The sequence below is a fragment of the Mya arenaria genome, chromosome 3, assembly GCF_026914265.1.
Source record: "Mya arenaria isolate MELC-2E11 chromosome 3, ASM2691426v1".
Taxonomy (NCBI): domain Eukaryota; kingdom Metazoa; phylum Mollusca; class Bivalvia; order Myida; family Myidae; genus Mya; species Mya arenaria.
This window is the reverse complement of record NC_069124.1, coordinates 73,274,348-73,294,933: the sequence shown is the minus strand read 5'-3', so window position 1 is coordinate 73,294,933 and position 20,586 is coordinate 73,274,348. Positions and strand designations below refer to the sequence as shown.

The 20,586-nt window shown below is 33.7% G+C and overlaps 1 protein-coding gene across 11 annotated transcripts in view; it reads right to left on the bottom strand.

Moving 5' to 3' along the window:
- The window catches only part of LOC128228922 (uncharacterized), an 83,246-nt gene that overhangs the window by 31,547 nt on the left and 31,113 nt on the right, over positions 1-20,586 (bottom strand). For 10 of the 11 annotated variants that reach the window (XM_052940478.1, XM_052940475.1, XM_052940473.1 and 7 more), the window contains 8 exons: positions 19,109-19,129; positions 15,779-15,864; positions 14,945-15,008; positions 14,219-14,353; positions 8,689-8,756; positions 6,929-7,056; positions 5,395-5,572; positions 3,198-3,251 (listed from right to left, as the gene is read on the bottom strand). In XM_052940478.1, coding sequence (XP_052796438.1) covers positions 3,198-3,251; positions 5,395-5,572; positions 6,929-7,056; positions 8,689-8,756; positions 14,219-14,353; positions 14,945-15,008; positions 15,779-15,864; positions 19,109-19,129 — 734 coding nt within the window. The remainder of the gene's footprint in view (positions 1-3,197; positions 3,252-5,394; positions 5,573-6,928; positions 7,057-8,688; positions 8,757-14,218; positions 14,354-14,944; positions 15,009-15,778; positions 15,865-19,108; positions 19,130-20,586) is intronic. The other variant, XM_052940482.1, reaches the window with a different exon arrangement.

Below are 20,586 nucleotides of genomic sequence, written 5' to 3'. Positions count from 1 at the left end.
TGCAATGGGACTTTAGGTGTTCTTTACAGTTAAGATTTTTGATTTTATTCAGGGGTAATTGTTGAATATTTTAGTTATCATACATCTTAATCAATTAAAAGATTTTCCATGAAGATTAACAAATCTCCAAGTACAATATTGTACAAATGGTAAATACAGATTAATCTTAACCCATGACCAATTTCTTCCTCTTCAAACTGCAGATATATTAACTTTCATATTGCCTAAGATTGCTTCCAAAAGAATTGTTTAAGGGACTCACAGATTCTGTTTGTAACATTTTTTCCTTAAAATTGAGATATGACATGTACTTGTATGAACAAATACTAAACAGCAACTGACAGACACTCATTTGAACTGAATTTTGTAAATCCAAGACTGAAATCAATTAGTTTACAATTATTATTCTCACTTTTGGACAAATACAGCATTTTCTATCTCATTTTTAGAAAATTATAAAAAAGAGTTATGTTCATATTTCGCAAAATATTTACTTATTTGACGTCTGACTCTACAAATCATAAATGAGTCCTTTTAAGACAAAGGAAACTTAAAGCATTTGAAAAACTGGTAATTAGAAATCAATTAACACATATATTGTTTTAAAAATGATTTTAAGTCATGAGTCATAGAGGCACTTTAGGCCTAAAAAAAAAATATGTCTGTTTCCTGTAACATGCTGAAAAAAAGATGGGTCGGTAGGCAGGGATTTTTTTTTTTTTTTTTTTAATGTCAGAATGATCAAAATTCAAGTTTATTTCAGGTGAATTATTTTAATAAGAATTCAGTGTGATATATAGATTCAATCTTTCTGCCACTTATAAGCTAAAACTGCTAGCTTGACAGCCATCAAAACATAAAATACATCATCATTGTAATAAATCAAGACTAAGTGATTTTTTCACATCTATATATAGGTGAAGCTTGACAAAGAAACAGCATTGTTTATCAGTTATTTTTAGCCATGGTACATGTATTTCAGTCGTAGAATGCATCCTGTTGAAGGGCAAGCCATGGGTTCGACTCCCAGCGGTGGCAACATTATGTGCAATTTTGAGCATTGTCAGTATGTTCACCAGGGAAGCAGTTCATCTTTAGACTTTGCAAATATAACCCAGTGAAAGAGTGAATCAAAGAACATTTAGACAATTTATTTTTGGCAAATGTTTTAAACAAAACTTTCAAAATGCATACATTTTCTAATAATAAAACAAGATATTATTGCACAGACTATTTTAAGATAGACTGTGTAATAATATCAAGTTGTATTACAATTAAATGTACATGACAACTATTATAAAATAAAATGCTGTTACAACAAGAACAGGCAAGAATCTCCACAAAACATAATTTTATATCAATCAATACTTTGATTGATAAATGACTAGAATCAATGACTAAACCATTTAACTCTTAGAGGCTGTCAGAATTGTACAGATCTTTGGGACCAGTGTAGACCCATGGTCTACGCTGTTCACTGCTTGGACACTTAAACCTTACCTGCTGACTCGACAGCGAACAGTGTAAAATAACAGATTGGACTGGAATATGTTTAAATAGACTAGAATCAGTATCAAAAAAGCTTAGACTGACTAATAAAAAGTAATACCATTTTCTTTTTTAAACAGTAAAACAGCAAAACTAGTACACGTACAGTACCTTAAATAGTTTCCACAACTTATTTTTTTTAACAATTTTCAGTGTTTTAAAAAGATCTGCTGTATTAGATCCACAGTTCATTCTGTAAAAATCTCAAGCACAATAATCAATGTAACTCTCAATAGAATACCTTGTTGTTTCTTTCCTTTTCTGGACTTGACTGGACTACGGGGGTTAAAACATTCCCAGAGTCAAAACTTGGTAAAATATGTTCTGACTCTGACGAACATATTATTTAGTTAATGCATCTTCGTTATGTAATCCAGTGCATCCTTGTCAAATTCCAATATGCACCAGCGATTGTTTAGTTGCAACGACATCTTTCTTACTTTAACTTTCACTTTCAGGTTTATCTTTTTTTCCGGAAGTAAACAAAAACATTTAACGTTCCTATTGCCAGTATTGCAACATCGTATTTTTCATAAATGGCAAAACTATAACAGTTTTGTTATAGAACCACGGACCTATAAACCAGGTCCATGATAGAACTAAACTATAACACTGACAACGATCTACGTACTTCTCCTTTCACTTTCATTAAAATTGACAGGAAGTTAGCGTGCACCTGTTTTCCGTGCTTTTTAGACCATGTGGTATGAAAAATGTATATTTTTCTGTTAACTCATTAAAACTTATAAGAATATTTTTTAATTAACTGGAGATATAATAAAAAAAACTTAAAATAAATGAACAAAATATATCCTAGCATTGTTGTTTTTCAAAACCATTGCACTTAGCGAAAAAGCGGAAGGTATCCGTAAATTTGCATAATGGGCGGAGTTGATATTACGTCATTGAGTTTGAGTGCTGCTAATTGACAAGGTTACCGATCAGATTCCAGATCGATAATCACTTGTCACTTCGGGTGTAAATTGCTCTTGCGGGTTAAACAAACATTCAGATTATGCATTGAGGCTCCTTTCAGATGATACCGACTCTCACACCGAAATATCCCGTGTCAAAACTGATGCATATTACAAATGGATGATGCGTTGATTTCGGGTCATTTACGATTCCTGTGCGTCAACACCCGGGAGCTCGGGTCAATTGAAAGCCCTGCAGTTTAATGTCACAGCCATTAAGGTTTTTGCCATTGTTTCAATTTGCCAAACCGGAAACGTTTGTAACTATGCAACGATTCGGACACTACCAAAATATTTAAATTATCGTTGTCATCATAGGCCAGAGATCACTAAAAATCTGACTTTTCGAATTTTGGGGCATAAAAAAATTGCGGTCGCCGGTAAAAAATTACGGTCGGTCGGGTTACAGGAAACAGACATATTTTTTTTTAGGCCTTATCATGGTTTTAAGAAGTTGACCCAAAGAACCAAAACATCGCTCTGTGCAGTTTGAAGAGAAGGACACAAATGTACCCAGATGGTATTTGAAATAAATACTTAATAAAACTAAAACATGGGTATTCCTTGAGTAAGGGGCAAGACAATAGTATTAAAGGGTTATCCATACATTCTCACTGATCTACAGCCCTTATACTGGTGTTAATAAGCTTACACCGTCAACGAAGAATACAATACCTGAATGGTTCACTCGATTTTGACTCCTTTTCCTTTTTTGCAAATTCTTCAAGCCTTTTATGGGGTGAAAATGAATATGTTAGATGAAGAAAATGAGGAATAAAACTGAAAGCTTATTTAACAGTGAGTATATATATATATATAATGAAAACTGTGTTAAAAGGATGCATGATTATATGAAAATAGTGTAGACAATATTTCTGTAAAAATGACGACCCCATCTAGTTTGCCATTCAAGCACTTGAACTGTGTTGGATAAACCATAATATATTATACAAAAGGCTTTGCAAAACGCAATGGAAAACTAACATTATTAAAGCTGCACTCTCACAGATTGAACATTTTGACAACTTTTTTATTTCTTGTCTTGGAACGAGCCAATTTCTGCCAAAATCCTGGAAACCAGTTATATAAGACTGCTGACAAAAAACTAGAAAGCAGATTCTTATATTTAAGTTCAAAAATTGATGTTTTTTGCACTTTTCTTAAACCGTTAGTGTAACGGTTTAAGCCATAAAATATTGATTTTCTAATGGAAATATGAAAATCTGCGATCTGACTTTTTGGCAGCAATCTTGTATCATTGGTTTGTAGATATTTGCGCAAAAATTTGCTCTTTCCAAGACAAAAAATAAAAAAGTTGTAAAAATGGTATATCTGTGCGAGTGCAGCTTTAAAAACAATAACATTTTATTTCAATTTCTATCTACTCAGTGCTTTCATTACACGTTGTAAATAAAATGGTTCATGACATACTTGCACATTAAATGGACAGTAATAAGAACAATATTTTCTCTGAGCATCAAAGTTTTGAATTTCTCTTATAATATCTCAGTAACATGAAACACTTTTAATTATTTTGTCTAGATTTTATGACTTCCAATTTCCTCGGCAATCCTCACTTTAAAACAGAAAATATTAATTCTAAATGTCAACATAACATCATGCTATGAGACACTGTCTTATGTATAGACTAGAAATGGACATAAGAATGATAGAAACAGTAAAAATGTAGTTATTTTGTTAAAAGTATGAGCACGTGTTGAGGACATATGAGGAAAGTTTTCATATGGCACAAGAAGAGGGAAAGTACTGGTCTGTTGTCGAGCTGAACACTTACGTTGCATACCTTCACAAAACAAACAAGGTGTATATACATTTTTCAAACGAAAATTCAATTCTTCTATACATATACAGTGTTCTCAATAAAAACCGGCTGTCGGCCAAAATGGACGGTTCAAGTGGAAATAGGGCCGCTTCAAATTTGGAAAACTAAATTGATTTTCAGTTGAATAAGTAGAAGCTGGTCAGTTACTTTACTATTTGAGACGGTTCAACCAAAACTTACTGAGAACCCTGCATATACATATTCTACAATTAAAAATGTGAGCTATAAAAACAATGATTTCATACAGTTGTATGCCAATATTAATATTTTTCAAAATCAATTTCTACTGTAATGGTAATGCACTCTACTAAAAATAACTAAAGAAACACGATGGATTTTGAGGTCTATACTTCTGTGCAGAATAATGTGCGCCATACAAACACACTGTGATGTGCTTATTTTGAGAAAATCATACAAAGCCAATAAACTTGAAACAATCTGGCACTAAGGCAAAAGAACTGAAACTTTATAATCACCTACATAAAAAATATATCTTGTGAAAAGGGCCACTGTTTAATATGCTGGAATAAATTTGACCTTACTTTTTGTGATAACATTACTTTTTGTGATAACATTAAACATATTTTGCACTAATTTTGAAAATACTCTTAGCATCAAAAACATATTATAGAAACTTGCCAACATAATTTCATGTTAACTAACAGTGGCTTTTAAGTCAATATGCCAAGCAAACTGAGTTTTTCCCATTACATGATTTATTGATAACAACCTACATGTAGCTTCCAGTAAAGAACATGCAAAGCTTGCAGTTTGGTGTTTTCATGCAATGTTCACCTGCAAAGCAAAGCATTGAAATTGGCTCCTCAATTCTGCAGCAACATTTTCTGGATAAACATTCTGAAACTGTTGTTAACAAGGTAATTATTGCATGTCACCTTTGCTTATAACAACCTTACTAACTCAAGCACCCCAACATAAAGCACAAAGGTCTAATTTACAAACAGTTCAGTTTGCTTGGCATGTCTAGCTCAGAAGAACAAAGCCCTATAACTCCCCTTGGTGACCTACTTTTTCTCTGCCTCCTCTAACTGCTGTCTAAGGGAGATAATTTCTGTCTGTAGGTCGTCAACAACGTCGTCGAGGCGTGTCTTTCCACCCTCCACCAGCAGCATCTGTGCGTTGATAAGGGCAACCGTCTTCTCCAGTGCGTCTTTTTCACGCTTAAGTGCCTCCATTGCGTTCTTGTCTGGAAATCATTACATCAGTTTAACGGTTCATCAAACATTAATGGGAACAGAGTTGATACCTATAAGTGCAGCTCAGTCACGAGTTCACTTCAAATGTACTGGAAAAGGTATATAGACTTTTTGTCCTCATGTAAGATCACTTGCACACAGTAAGATAAGATAAGCTAAGATGAGATTCATTTAGAGTCGAAAAACATAAGCTCATACAGCTGTTAAACCAGCTTTAAACAGTAGACTGCACATATGTAGCTCTTTCAGAACCATAGACTTTTCCATTTACAAAGTATTAGGAAGTAAATTGCATACAATTAAACAGTAGTATGAGCACAACAAAAACACAATTTGAAAGCTGACATTATACATCAATAGTACATCAAATTGGAACTGACCAATGTCAATCAACCACTAACAACAAGAAGTACCTGTGACATTTTTCAAACCTTTGCAGGAGGAAAAAACAAAGCCAGTTAGAAAGGTTACATCATAAAAAGATCTTCACTGTCTTTATATTACTTGCTGCACCAATAACCAATAAGGGTCTTACAATCAACTGAATGTCCCAATTACTAGAAAAGGGCAGTCTTTCTGATTGACACCAAACTTTGTTCATCAACACCATATAATGTGTTTTTTCTGTATAAAATGTCATTGGCTTCTTCCATAAAAGGATCACATCCTGAAAACACAATGCTAAAAACGGATTTTTTTTTTAATTTCCTACTTGATCACAGAATATACATCTTGCATACACTGAGATCTTCACAATGTAACTTCTAATGATTGTGGGCTGTTATAAAAATTTCTGTTCTGCAGGTAATTTAGATACAAGAATCGTTCGCATTTTTTGGGTGTGGCGATGCTGTATGAACGCAGGAGGGCAAGCAAGCACATTTTCAAAGATCAATCGTTAAAAAGTACAAAAAAAATCTATCCATAGAAATTTGTTTGGTCACTCATAATTGCAAACAAAATAGTTCGAAAATGCCAATTTATGGTAATTGAAGGGCCAGAACTCTCCCCTTAATATGTGCAGCTGCAAATGAAACCCCAGGTTCACAACTTCATCATCTCAACAACATTCCCCTAAGGTTTCAAGACTCTAGGTAAAATAGTTTTTAGTTTTGAATGACACAAGTTCGGACTTGCAGATAGATTCAAGGACGGACAAGAGCAAAGCCACATGCCTCACCACCCATAAGTGGTGGTAATAACAATACTAGAGGACACTGTTAAATAGCTTTCATATATCGAAATATAGATGGAACACCAAGCCCATGTCAGGCATGACCCTTATTGTAGAAAGTATTTTTAGTGACATCAATAATAGAAGCACTAAGAAGCTTCAAGACCCCTACCTTTCTGAGTCTCCGATCCTTCATGGCCATACTGAATTATGAATCTCTGGTGACGTTCCTCAAGATTTTCATGCTCCTGCCGCAGGTGATCAAGGTCGCTCTGCAGTCGCTCCCTCTCACGTGACAGTCTGGAATTATAAGTTTAAAGTTACAATTCATGATAACACAGGTTGATATTACGCCCTATTGAAATGACATTTATGTATGAAAAACACAATACGGCAAACACAAGTTTGATCTTCCTCTATAAGGCATTTACGTTATTTTCCGTCATGTATTGTCATGGTGTCAGCTTGTCTGTTTTTTGTTGCACTTATGAAACAGATGACACGAATGCTTTCATATACATCTGTGACAATGGATTTTGTTTATGGGAATGTTTAAAGTACAACTATTTTTTTAGCTTAGATTTATCAAGAGGCAATCTCTGACATTGATTTTGATAAGATCTTCAATCTGCCATACTTGTACTTTTTTAACTACAACAATGTGTGCTAAGTACACAAAGTGGGTAACAAAAGGGAATACAATAACCAGCAGAAATGTACCATAACTGACCTTTTGCATCATGCCATAATAATTTGAAAACAAATTCCTTGAATCTGTCATAAACATCTGTTGTAAAGAGCTATGCAAAGGAAGTTTCTTTGTGTGGGCTTTTTTTCTAGATATCTATGAGGAAAATCAGACAAAAGGCCATATTACTACCCCTGTACACTATGACGGTCATCATTATGACTTAAGAGTACATACTATTAAGTAACAACACTATGCTGGCCATCATTATGTCTTACGAGTACATGCCATACAGTAACAGCACTATGAAGGTCATCATTATGACTTAAGAGTACATGCCATACAGTTCCAACACTATGACGGCCATCATTATGTCATAAGAGTACATGCCATACAGTTCCAACACTATGACGGCCATCATTATGACTTAAGAGTACATGCCATACAGTTCCAACACTATGACGGCCATCATTATGACTTAAGAGTACATGCCATACAGTTCCAACACTATGACGGCCATCATTATGTCATAAAAGTACATGCCATACAGTTACAACACTATGACGGCCATCATTATGTCATAAGAGTACATGCCATACAGTTACAACACTATGACCGCCATCATTATGTCATAAGAGTACATGCCATACAGTTACAACACTATGACGGCCATCATTATGTCATAAGAGTACATGCCATACAGTTACAACACTATGACCGCCATCATTATGTCATAAGAGTACATGCCATACAGTTACAACACTATGACCGCCATCATTATGTCATAAGAGTACATGCCATACAGTTACAACACTATGACCACCATCATTATGTCATAAGAGTACATGCCATACAGTTACAACACTATGACGGCCATCATTATGTCATAAGAGTACATGCCATACCGTTACATGACGGCCATCATTATGTCATAAGAGTACATGCCATACAGTTCCAACACTATGACGGCCATCATTATGTCATAAGAGTACATGCCATACAGTTCCAACACTATGACGGCCATCATTATGTCATAAGAGTACATGCCATACAGTTACAACACTATGACGGCCATCATAATGACTGAAGAGTACATGCCATACATTAACAACGCTATGACGGCCATCTTTTTGACTTACAAAAGTTACAACACTATGATACAATCATAATTTCTTAAAGAGTACATGGGGGGGATGAAAGGTAAAAGGTTAAACTGCCTCAACGTCTTCTTGTGGAATACCCACCTCTCAAGTTCGACCCTGGGCACGACAGAGCCGTCTCCACCCACAGCATCCTTCAGGGTCACGTTTTCCTGAAAAGAAACCACATGCAGACACTGAGTTGGAGATCAGGACATTTTATTTAGACAAAAGAGGATGGACTTTAAGAGAAATATTAAATGCCAGAAAATAATGACAATTTTTACAAATAGTCTGGAGTTTAAAAGACATCACCATACTAAATATTAAATATTGGATAAGGTAATTTTAAAAGCCTAATACAAATATAAGTACAAATGTAAGAACTTCTACCTTAAGTTATTGTTGAACAAACATAAAACATTTTACACTGCATTATTAAACCACATAATAGAATATTGGTGATGTTAATAACAAGCAAAGCACAACCAGACAGCAGTTTGTCATATAACTAATGTTCTAAGTTCAGTACAGATATATTACATACACTGATGAGTAACAAGACAAAGTCACAATTGTATTAAAACAAGACCTCAGCAAGTAGATCCCAATGCTCAACTGTTTCGTTTTTTCATCAAAAAGGTGAATGAATCCACAACTCTTACAGCAAGAGTAACGGGCCTTGCTATACAGGTGTGTATAGATACTGGTTACATGTTAAAAAGTTACTGAATATCTTGAATGTTTTTTTAGTTAAGCTAAGTTTAATAAATTTGCATGCCAAGAAAACATCAAAGCTATCACAATACCTCAACTCAAAAACACTCTAGTTAAACAATATGATATCAAAGTCAATTATTTAAATGGTCTCTCCATAAAATCATGACCAAACTATGACCTTAGCCAGATTGTGGCAGAAAATTTCAGGTTAACACCATTAAAAGAAACCAACATATCATCAAGGCACATAGCTTGGTCAGTTACAACAATGCATAGTTTTCAAAAATAAAGCAACACATTTGTCCCACAAACTCATTTCATTATCCCAGGACTAATTTTCTTCACAAAATGATCAAACACTGCCCAAGATACATACAAACATGTAATCACCTTTCACCCAATTCTAAACACATTTAGTTCAAGTAAGTTTACATGAATGGCCCTGCCCCACATGTAACTTACAAAGTCCTTCAATAAGTTTCTTGGTGGCAGATGGTCAAATACTTCCTGTAACAACTTCAGCCCATTCTCACCCTTGCCTTTCTAAAAGTCACACACACAAACATGCACAACTTTACACACTTTGTAAATCACTTTAAGATTATAACCTTCATTTCCATCCAATGGAATCCCATATCCACCAACACAATCGGTAGGAATTGCAGTTTCACAACTAAACAGACATGACATCATAATTCAGTTCCCCCACCTGCTTAGTACATGTTATTATCTTAGTCTCTTTGTTTGCTCAGTTCTTCTTATTCATAAAGTTTTTACGTAAGAATTATGTTCTAATGTACTATTACATCTAACTTGACCTTCATGGACTGAAATAGTGTGCTCCCCGAGTGCTTCAGCTCAATATAAAGCAGTAGAATACTAGTCTACTGCTTAGTTCTTTAAAGTTCTGTCTAGATACATTAATATAAACCTTGATCTAACTAGAGATTGCTTTTTTGAAAAAGCACTTGACTCCCCTATTGTGTGGTCATAGCTGAAAAATAATCAATGATGACACAAAATTTTGGACTGGAGACAAATCAACAGTGACCTTGAAGCCTAATCAATTGATTTCAATAGTGAACATCTCCTGAGTGATCCTATGTATATTAAGAATTAATGTGATAGATTGGTGTAAGAGGTACCTTTATGTTTATCTGATCTCAAAATCAATAGCGGTCATGACCAACTGGAATACCATGTTCCTTGATAGAAGACTGGTGTTCTTATGTTTTCAGAGGAAACCATTTTACAACTTAACATCACCACCAACTAGTTGTTTTTTACCTCAAGGTCACTGCTACCTTGACATTTGACCTACTGATCTCAAAATCTATAGAAGTCATCTACTAGTCATGACCATTTCACATACCAAGTTTGAACTTTAGAGTTCCTCAGGACCCAAACGATCTTCAGCTGAGTGGAAACCGATTTTTTTACGTCAAGCACCATGACCTTGACCTTTGACTTACTAATCTCAAAACCTGCTCAAAGCTTTGCCTCCAGTTGTGTTGATGAAGCAATATGACAAACAATACAAAACTTGGACTGCTCACATTAACATTTTGCCTCAAGTTTTGTGATGAAGCGATATAAAAAAACCCCCACAAAACCTTGGTTTGCTCACATTAACAGTTTGCATGAAATTGGTCAAGGTATTGGATACATCTTGTTTTTATTCATTCCAATCCAATATAATATGACACTTCAGTTACCTATCAGTTGCTAGTTTTGTTTATGGTTAATTGCTGATAACTAATCAACATTACAGCAGTTGGTTAAAAAGTTTCTGTTATAAATAAAACTAGGTTTAGTTTATTAAAGATTTAAATTTTAAAATTAAATTGTATGATATTAACTACACTCCAGTGTAAAGCAAGACACCTAACATTGTTTTATCATTAAGTTAATAGTTAATCCGACTAACCTAACCAAAATCTAATGACGTGCCATTTTAGCTACCATATATCATATTAAGGTTCAATGTGTTCTGAAACACGCTCTGTAAAACAATAATATGTATAAATGATACAACTTGTTAGCACTATGATGGGAAAATGGTCCTATTACAATGTTATACAAAAGCAATCACAGGCAGCAAGTGGAACGGACATTACATGACATTATGCAAGCAAAAAAATCCTAATATGAATAATCTAAAAAAGCAATTGAAGGTTACTAATGTAATGGACATGACAGGACATCATGCAGACAGAAAACTAACAGTGTAAGCTTGAATGACAGGCTCGCATTCCACATACTCACAGAGCGTCTAATGATAAAATGTTGAGGGACAAGAATAAATGAGTCTGGTGAGGAGGAGATGGAAGATGAGTCCTTCTGGAAATGAGAATCAGCATTTGGCAGTGTTCAAGATGATGTTTACAGTGAATATATCCCTTCTAAAGTAGCAGCGAAATGGGTAACTATGATTATGACAATCTCCTTCGCAGTGACCTCCCCTTTAAAACTTCATAGGATCAAGTTTTGTACGGGGAAGAAAATGCTGTCTTGAATAAGCTAAGCTCCTCTCTTCAAAATGTATTCAATAAATACCTTAATCGCCAATCAAAATGTCAATTGATTAGAAGGACATTTTGACTAATTCCAATGCATTTTGATTTGCATCAGTTCAAAATCAATTGCATTTTTTATCATTTTGAATGCATTTTTACTAAACTACTCAACTTACCTTGAGCTCTAATTAAGCAAAAAAATATTTCAGGGCCAACGGTTGGCAGAACCATCCTGTCCTTTATGTCTGATTTGTCTGATAACTGGTGTGGTTGCAATCATTATAAGTTGTCTGATAACTGGTCGGGATGCTATCATTGTAAGTTGTCTGATAACTGGTCGGGAAGCTATCATTGTAAGTTGTCTGATAACTGGTGGGGTTGCTATGATTATAAGTTGTCTGATAACTGGTGGTGTTGCTATTATTCTACATTGTCTGATAACTGGTGGTGTTGCTATTATTGTAAGTTGTCTGATAACTGGTGGGTTGCTATCTTTATAAGTTGTCTGATAACTGGTGGGGTTGCTATCATTAAAAGTTGTCTGATAACTGGTGGGGTTGCTATTATTGTAAGTTGTCTGATAACTGGTGGCGTTGCTATCGTTAAAAGTTGTCTGATAACTGGTGGGGTTGCTATCGTTGTAAGTTGTCTCATAACTGATGGTGTTGCTATCGTTGTAAGTTGTCTCATAACTGGTGGTGTTGCTATCATTAAAAGTTGTCTGATAACTGGTGGGGTTGCTATCATTATAAGTTGTCTGATAACTGGTGGGGTTGCTATCGTTGTAAGTTGTCTGATAACTGGTGGGGTTGCTATCGTTGTAAGTTGTCTGATAACTAGTTTGGTTGCTATCATTGTCAGTTGTCTGATAACTGGTGGGGCTGCTATCGTTGTAAGTTGTCTGATAACTAGTTGGGTTGCTATCATTGTCAGTTGTCTGATAACTGGTGGGGCTGCTATCGTTTTAAGTTGTCTGATAACTAGTTGGGTTGCTATCATTGTATAAGTTATCAAAATAATAATTATATAGACAAGTCACATGTTTAACTATATTTGAGTTTTTGTTTTAATTAAATGAAAGCCATGCAATACTTATGGATTAACAAAAATGCTTACAAAATAAAGGCAATTCAATTTGCCATTGTTTACTTTTTTAAAAACTATTTCTTGCAACTAATATGTGATCCAATGACCAACCACATCTCTTTATGGTCTTCTTAGTATACTTAAAGCTACGTTTTCTTTAGAAATTTCTCAGCAACTCTAGAGCAAGATTTGATATCCTGTAACTTAATCCAAGATCAGTTTAAATACACAAAATAATAAACAACGAACTCTTTCTTTCTGTATGTAAATAATGATTTACCATTTAGAAGTTACTGTAGAAAGTCTCGATTTCTGACGAATATTTTAAAATATAAGTGGGTGTGCTATGTGAATCAGCAAATCTAACAATCAGCTCTAGAGACTCAAATGTACTAGGAAGGTGTCACTGTCAGTACAGGAAGATCAGAAATTTTACAAAAGCAGATGAGAAGCTTCATGTATTTCAGTCATAGATAAACAAGCAGCTTAGTCAGAGCAGTGAAAGGGAGGTAATCAATTTCCATCATTATTTTGTTTTTATTCGAAAAATCGATAAATATACTATGCAACTTATAATTGATAGTCGTTAATAAATTTGACATAACTTTTGCTGATATTCTTTGTTAATACAAGAACTGTCACAGTAAGTGACAAATGCCCTTGAAGTGCCATCCAGTTCAATGTATTATGCAATTACTAATATGATAGCTCTTCCTGAATGAAGGCACATCGTAAACTTTAATCATATGCCAGCCCCCATGATGGTTGACAACAAATGTGGAGGAGTGATGCAGTAAGAGGTAGGGACATTGGTTTTCGATCCAACACTCTGTCTTTATGTTCTGAACATAGTAATTTTAAAACCCCTCCATGCATGACAAACTAACAGCCTGGACATGTTAGAATTGTAAGAATGAACAGATGGACAGTGCAATTTTAATATGCCCACCACTGAGGCATAAATATACTGATCACATTAGCTACATGTATTAGTATAACCAAGCAGAATGAGCTGACTGAAAGTAGGACGTTCAAATTATCATTTTTTGTAATCACTAAACATAACTTATAGGATATTCTTGGTACATATTTGGACATCACCTAATGCTTATTCCAAGACAAAAATTCTAACTGACCACCATCTATACCTACAAGTATGTCCTCATGTCTGACGTACCTATTTAAGTAAATCACTACAACCTAACCAATGCATAGTCATAAATATACACTTGTATGTTTATACTGTGCACCACATTTCTATTGGCAACATAACTACTCCTAAAGGCCATATGTATAGCACATGTACAGCATACCTGTTGAAGAGCCTCAGCCTTCTCGTTGACCTGTTCATTGATTTCACGGAGCTGTTTGTTTGCATCACGGAGCTCATCTATCTTGGCTTCCAGCTCCTCAAGCTGCGGCTTCTTGTAGATCAACTCGCTGTTAGCCTGGTTTAAACAAAGAAAACCTTTGTAACACACTTTTGAACAAACCATACTGTCACATCACCAGAATAAATGTTTTCATAGTACCTTAAAAAAGTGTGATACTTGATACCATGAAGGTCAGAATTGGCTGGTATTTTGGTCTTCATAAAATGTGAAATAATTCTATACTGGGTAATCCAGTGTGTTTTTCTCACCCTTTAGGGAATGGGGCCGGGGCCTTCTTGATTGGGAAAATGTGCACATTTGAATAAAAACTCCAAATTGTGTGGAAATAAACGAGAATGGTTCAAAAGCTAGGAAGAAATGATAAATTAATGTGATAAAGTCTGTATCATTAAGAATAAACCGATTATTCCATACAAAATAGGTCAGCAACTAAAACTGAAACAATTTGGAGGCCACAATTTTAACTCATTGAATATGTGTGGTCTCAAGGTATTATGTTTTTTCGAAAACAATATCTATATAATCAGAAGATATATGTTCTGTATTCAATGTCTGCAACAGAAACTTCGGTTTTCTTGTTTCCAGTATAAATTGCATGTTTGGCCTATAAATGACACCACCTATCAGTGAGTATGCCAATCTTACCAAGAGTTCCTCCTTCTGAGAAATAAGGTTATCCCGCACCTTCTCCAGCTCATTGATGCGGTTCCTGGAAATGTCACAAAATAACTATAAAAAGTTCAAGACCATTCACAAATAGATTAAGGAAACAACAGCAACAATAATACCCATAAGAAATGAAGGACAAGCTACGCTGTTATGTTTGTGTTGAAAAAAAATGTGACAAAATTCCCCAGATATGACCTTGTCGGTCATTTGAATATGATGTACACTTTTACAAAAAATTTAATTCAAATCCTATAGTTGTATATATACCAAGTAATAGATGAAAACTGAAGTAACTTTTCATTAGGCTACACTTATATTCAAGTTTGACCTTGACCTCTAATATGAGTGCATGAATGCTATAAGTCCTAGCCATGCTGTTCTAAGTTTGATTGGGATTTGTTTAATCGTGATAAAGGAACAACGAGACACAATCCATTACTATGAAATCACTGTCAGGTTATATTGACCTTTAAGTGTGACCTTGAGGAAAGAACATGAATGGTATACCCAACATACCTTCCAATGCTGCTCTAATTGCTTAAATTTTATTAAAATCTGAATAATCAGGCACTTTATACGGAATATAAGATAGGGGCCGCAGATGGGTGAGGCCGCAAGGTGTGTCCCCTTACTCGAATGCAACAGTACAATTGCAGTACAACAGTCTGTGAAGTTTTATTAATATCTGACATGCTATTAATGAACAAACACACAGTGTGACAACTTTATGTATCCCTTCCTTTATTTAATTTTTAAAAAAGATACTGACTATAGTAAAAAAAAAGATAGTTATTGCTTTTTGGACGGTACCTGAGGTGTTCATTGTCGCTGCGATACTGGTCAATCTTGTCTGTGAGTTTGTCAATGTCCTTAAGCTTCTCCATGCTGGAATCAGCCTGCAAAATACACAAAAGTTACTAGATTACAGCTATTTCAAAGATTTAGAAATTACCAGTAACCATTACAAAGGAAAGCCTAAAAGTTGTAAAAGAAAAATTGTTCCAAGTGACATTTATTTGAGAAGCATGTTCATCCTCCAGCTTGGAAATACCACTGGCTTGGCTTGGAATGACCACTGGCTTGGAAATACCACAGGCTACGATTTTTTTGTGGCTGCGAAGAATACATGTGTAGGTCTTTACTAATTTCTATTACTAAATAAAAATAACTGTAAAACTACGTCAATCCATTTAAAAAGCACACTTTTAAAGCAAATTAATCAATTTAAAAATTGAGAGGAAATTTTCACTATCTTTTTCAATTACAATGCAATGAAAAAATATTTTTTGATCACCGTCCCCAAAAATCTTAAACCCTTGCTTTGAGAGCTTGTCTCATATTATCACTATTTGTAACAAGGTGGACAATTTAAGAAGAAAAACATCAAAGATCTTATATAGCCCTAAAGTAAACATAACTTAAAGTTTCCATACTTTCTTATTGCATTTTATCAATACATCACCCTAATTTTAAAATTGACAGATTATTAAATGACTGGTTTCAAATCAATACTTTGTAGGACCACATTGTTCCAAAAAATGACATCTAAGATTAAGACAGCTTTATCAAAATATATACAGATTGTTATATAGCAAAGCACATAGTAAAATAATTACTCAATCACTAGCATTCTGTAATATCACAGTAGAAATAATGGAAGATGCTTTCTGAAATACACAGTAAGTTTAGAGGCCCTGGAAGGATACCACCTTTATAAAAGCGAGAAAAATTATATAAAGGCAGCTTGATCCAATACTTATAAAATTGTGCATTCAGATAAAACCTTAACTATGATCTTAACATTTATAATGATAGGATCATCATCCACATAGAAATGCAGGAAAGTGATAAAAATACTATTTTTTGCTCTATTTACTGGGCCTCGAAATTATACACTTTGTTCACAAACATTAATTTATAGTTATTGACAATGCTTATCAAATAACTATTCCATATCAAGATATCAAACTTGAGCTATAATTTCATATCCATTAAGTAAATACAAATCACTTTAACCTTGGTAGGGACAATGTTTGAGTATAATTTGGGTTTAGAGAATATGATTTGAAATTGAATACAAAACACCTTTTAAAATTGTTTCAAGGCAAAAGTTGAAATTATCAAAAAACATAACAATAAGGGGTAATTAAAGAAAACAATGGAAAAATAGGATTTGTAAGATTTATTGTTAATAGCATCTTCCATTATTTCATCTTTTTCATAGATAAAATTCATTTTTATAAATTACATCTGTTATAAATTACATCTGAAAAGCAAAAATTACAGACTGTAAAAAAACAATGGCATATATGGTGCTACTTATGGCAAAATAAAACAACTATATTAAATGTGATATAGGGCTAAGTAAGGTCAGACTGGCAATTCCAATGTTTTTACATGATTGCATTTGTGAGAAATAAAGTAAAACTAGAAATATCTGCATTTATTTAGTAAACTGACCAGTTGAGGACTCACTAGGCTGAACAGTATAGGCCAGGTCTTTTATTTATTTAATCTGGTTCATGTCTTCCTAATATGAAAAAGTTGCAGTGGCTTTTCTTTCATTATTATCAATTTTATAAAACAAAGTTATAAGCCTCTCCTCAGCAGCAAAGCCCACCATTTGCTCTCTCCGATCATTTTCCACCAGACATTTTATTATTAGTTACTCACTTTTTTTACAAGGGAAATTTGGATGCCACATTTCAGTAGCGGACAAGCTGTATTTTATCTTATTGCACCCCCAATCCCCAACCCACGAATTTGGAAATAAATCATACCTGTTTTGTTGGTAAATATAACAGGCTGTTCTTATATTTATTTCATTGTGCAACTGTTTTGACAATAAACACAAATTGGATGACAGCTGGCTTGTTTTAGTTATAATTTAAAATTGCAATTGAATTTTTTGAAACAAATTATTCAATTTGGTCTGTCACAGGAAACCATGAATATCTATTGATTGATATCTCCAACGAAATTGAAATCAATACTTTATGCTCATTCATGTCTGAAGATTGAAATTATTCAATACTTTTAACTGTATGAAAATGGGATGCATGAAAATGTCAGATTTTGAGTTCCTGCATAGACTGGCTAAGCTCAGATATTTGCTGAACCTAACCTCAGAAAGCTAACCCCAGAAACCTTATCCTAGAAACCTAACCCCAGCAAATTATTCCAAGAAACCTATCCCCAGAAACTAATAATGAATTCTGAGACAACAATGAGTTCTGTGCTCAGCTGTTGTTATTTCTAGAAATGTGAATGAGATGTAACATGGCCTTAAATAAAAGCTGGCGCTCCATAAAAATACAGTGTAATGACATTTCTGTATTATATTGAAATCTATTTATAAATATTACTGTTAAAGCACTCTTATATGGTTACAACAGACATTATCTGGAACTTAAGGTAGCAGAATGCTGAATCAAATGGTTGCAAGCTTAAGGCAATTTTGTGTGGTTCATATACGTGTAACTTCAACCTATCAATTCAGCAGCATTCCAATTGTTTTCATTGCTTTTTGGCATGAAGGGTTCATGGCATTAGTATTACAGATAACATTTTTTCCCACAAATAACTATATTCCTACTGGATGTTAGTTTTAAATCAATAGTTTTACACTGATTGGGAAACAAGTTATTAAATATTTTACAGAACAAATTTGTTGGCACAATCTTCTTGACAGTTCTATTTTAATAAACATCAATTTTATGAAAATTATAACTGAATTATAAATATATACATTTAATATTATATTGTTAAAGTTAGTATATATAAGATTATGATTTTAAGTTTATCAAATGATATGATTACAATATAAGAAGCAATATTTAGATACTAAAGAAACAAAATAATGTTTAGATTACATCATGTCTTGTTAAGCAAACAAATTAAATTCCTGATCAGAATTATCAGAATCTTATACCATTTAACATTAAAACCCCTATTACTGTACAAAGAGAAACCATACAGATATCTGGACTTAAAAGTGAACTATGGTATGTAAGATAAATTACTTGAGTTTCTAAAATAATAATTAAGGTTTGTAACCTGTACATGAAAATGTGCCTCAATATACCAAGAAGCAGAAGCAATAGCCAGTATGCCACAATAACATCTGTATTTAGATACTACCTTTTTCTTTTTCGTTGCATCCTGAAATAGTACCAAATTAATGACCTCTGCTTAGATATATTCACATTTTTAATAATTATTATGCACAATCTTTCTATAAGACAGACTACTCAACCATTTAAGCCACAACACTTTGTGGAGTTGAAAATCCTCCAAATTGTCTTCAATTGTAGTGCCAATAAGTTCAAAAAGTTGGAGAATGGTGAGTATCGCCTCTTGTTTTTGCTGTTCAGAGGTTTATACCAGTAAAATGAAAGACATCCAACGTAATTCCTAATAGGATTGACAATGTGTTGGGTTTAGTATAAAAGTTCTGGAAAAAAATCAAAATCTGATCATCTAGAACTTGCATTAACGTGCAATTACATGTTGACAATATATAAATCAGGATTTTCAGAGAAAGAGATATAATTCTGTAGGGTTTAGTAATTCCCTCACATATTTAAAGCTTTCTTTTGACAAAGGTTGCCTTTTGGCAAATTTTAGAATTTTATTTTGCTATACTGTAACTTGGTGCACAGGGCTTGATTTTGTGAACAATCACAGTTAATCCTATGTGTCCCTTCATTCCACTTATTTTACTTGTATAAAACTATACCTTACAAACCATTTACCTCCATTTTCAACCTAAGTATCATAACCACAATATAAGACAGGGAGTATTTTGAACAAATAACGAAATGTTGTGGCTTCAATGATTCCCTGCTATTATGTTACTTTGACATCATTCGATGAAAAGTCAAAATAAAATTAAGTTCTAACAATTTTGTATTTTATCTCATAGTTCTATCAAATATTCTCACCAGCCAACCAATTTATATAAGACTTCTACATTGTCAGGGTTTTTTCCACCAAATTGAAAATAATAAAAATATTTTACACTACAAATACATAAAGTTCTAGAACTAGTATATTATTATATGAATGTGAAAATTAATTTTACAAAAAAACTTTGTTTATGACTTAATAACAAAAACCACACAAAAAGAAACTGTACTAAGATATACCGGTATGCAAGTATACCAGCACTAACCATCAATGCACCCAAGGTTGTCTACCGCATTTCAAATGAATGTTCTAAATAACAACTAAGAAAATAAAAAACATTAATAATAGTTAAGTCTTAACTCAATAGAATATACAGATGAATGAAGCATACTGAATTTATGAAATGTAATCAATGTTCTACAGAATGTCCATAGCTTATAAGAGGCTGCGTTACATGATAGAAGATAATAGTAATAATAAAAGCGTAATAAAAGCATAACCTCTTTGCAACACTAAGGCATAGACTAAAATATTGCGTTGTGCAACCAACTGCATGTTGCACTAAATACCAAACATCTAAAATAAACAACAAAATATTTCAACTGAGTGACAGTTCAATAATCATCTATTGGGCGCAATATTTAAAGCCCCTTGTTTTTCCCTTAAGAACAATTAAATGGGAATTATCAGCGTGGTGCAAGATGAATACG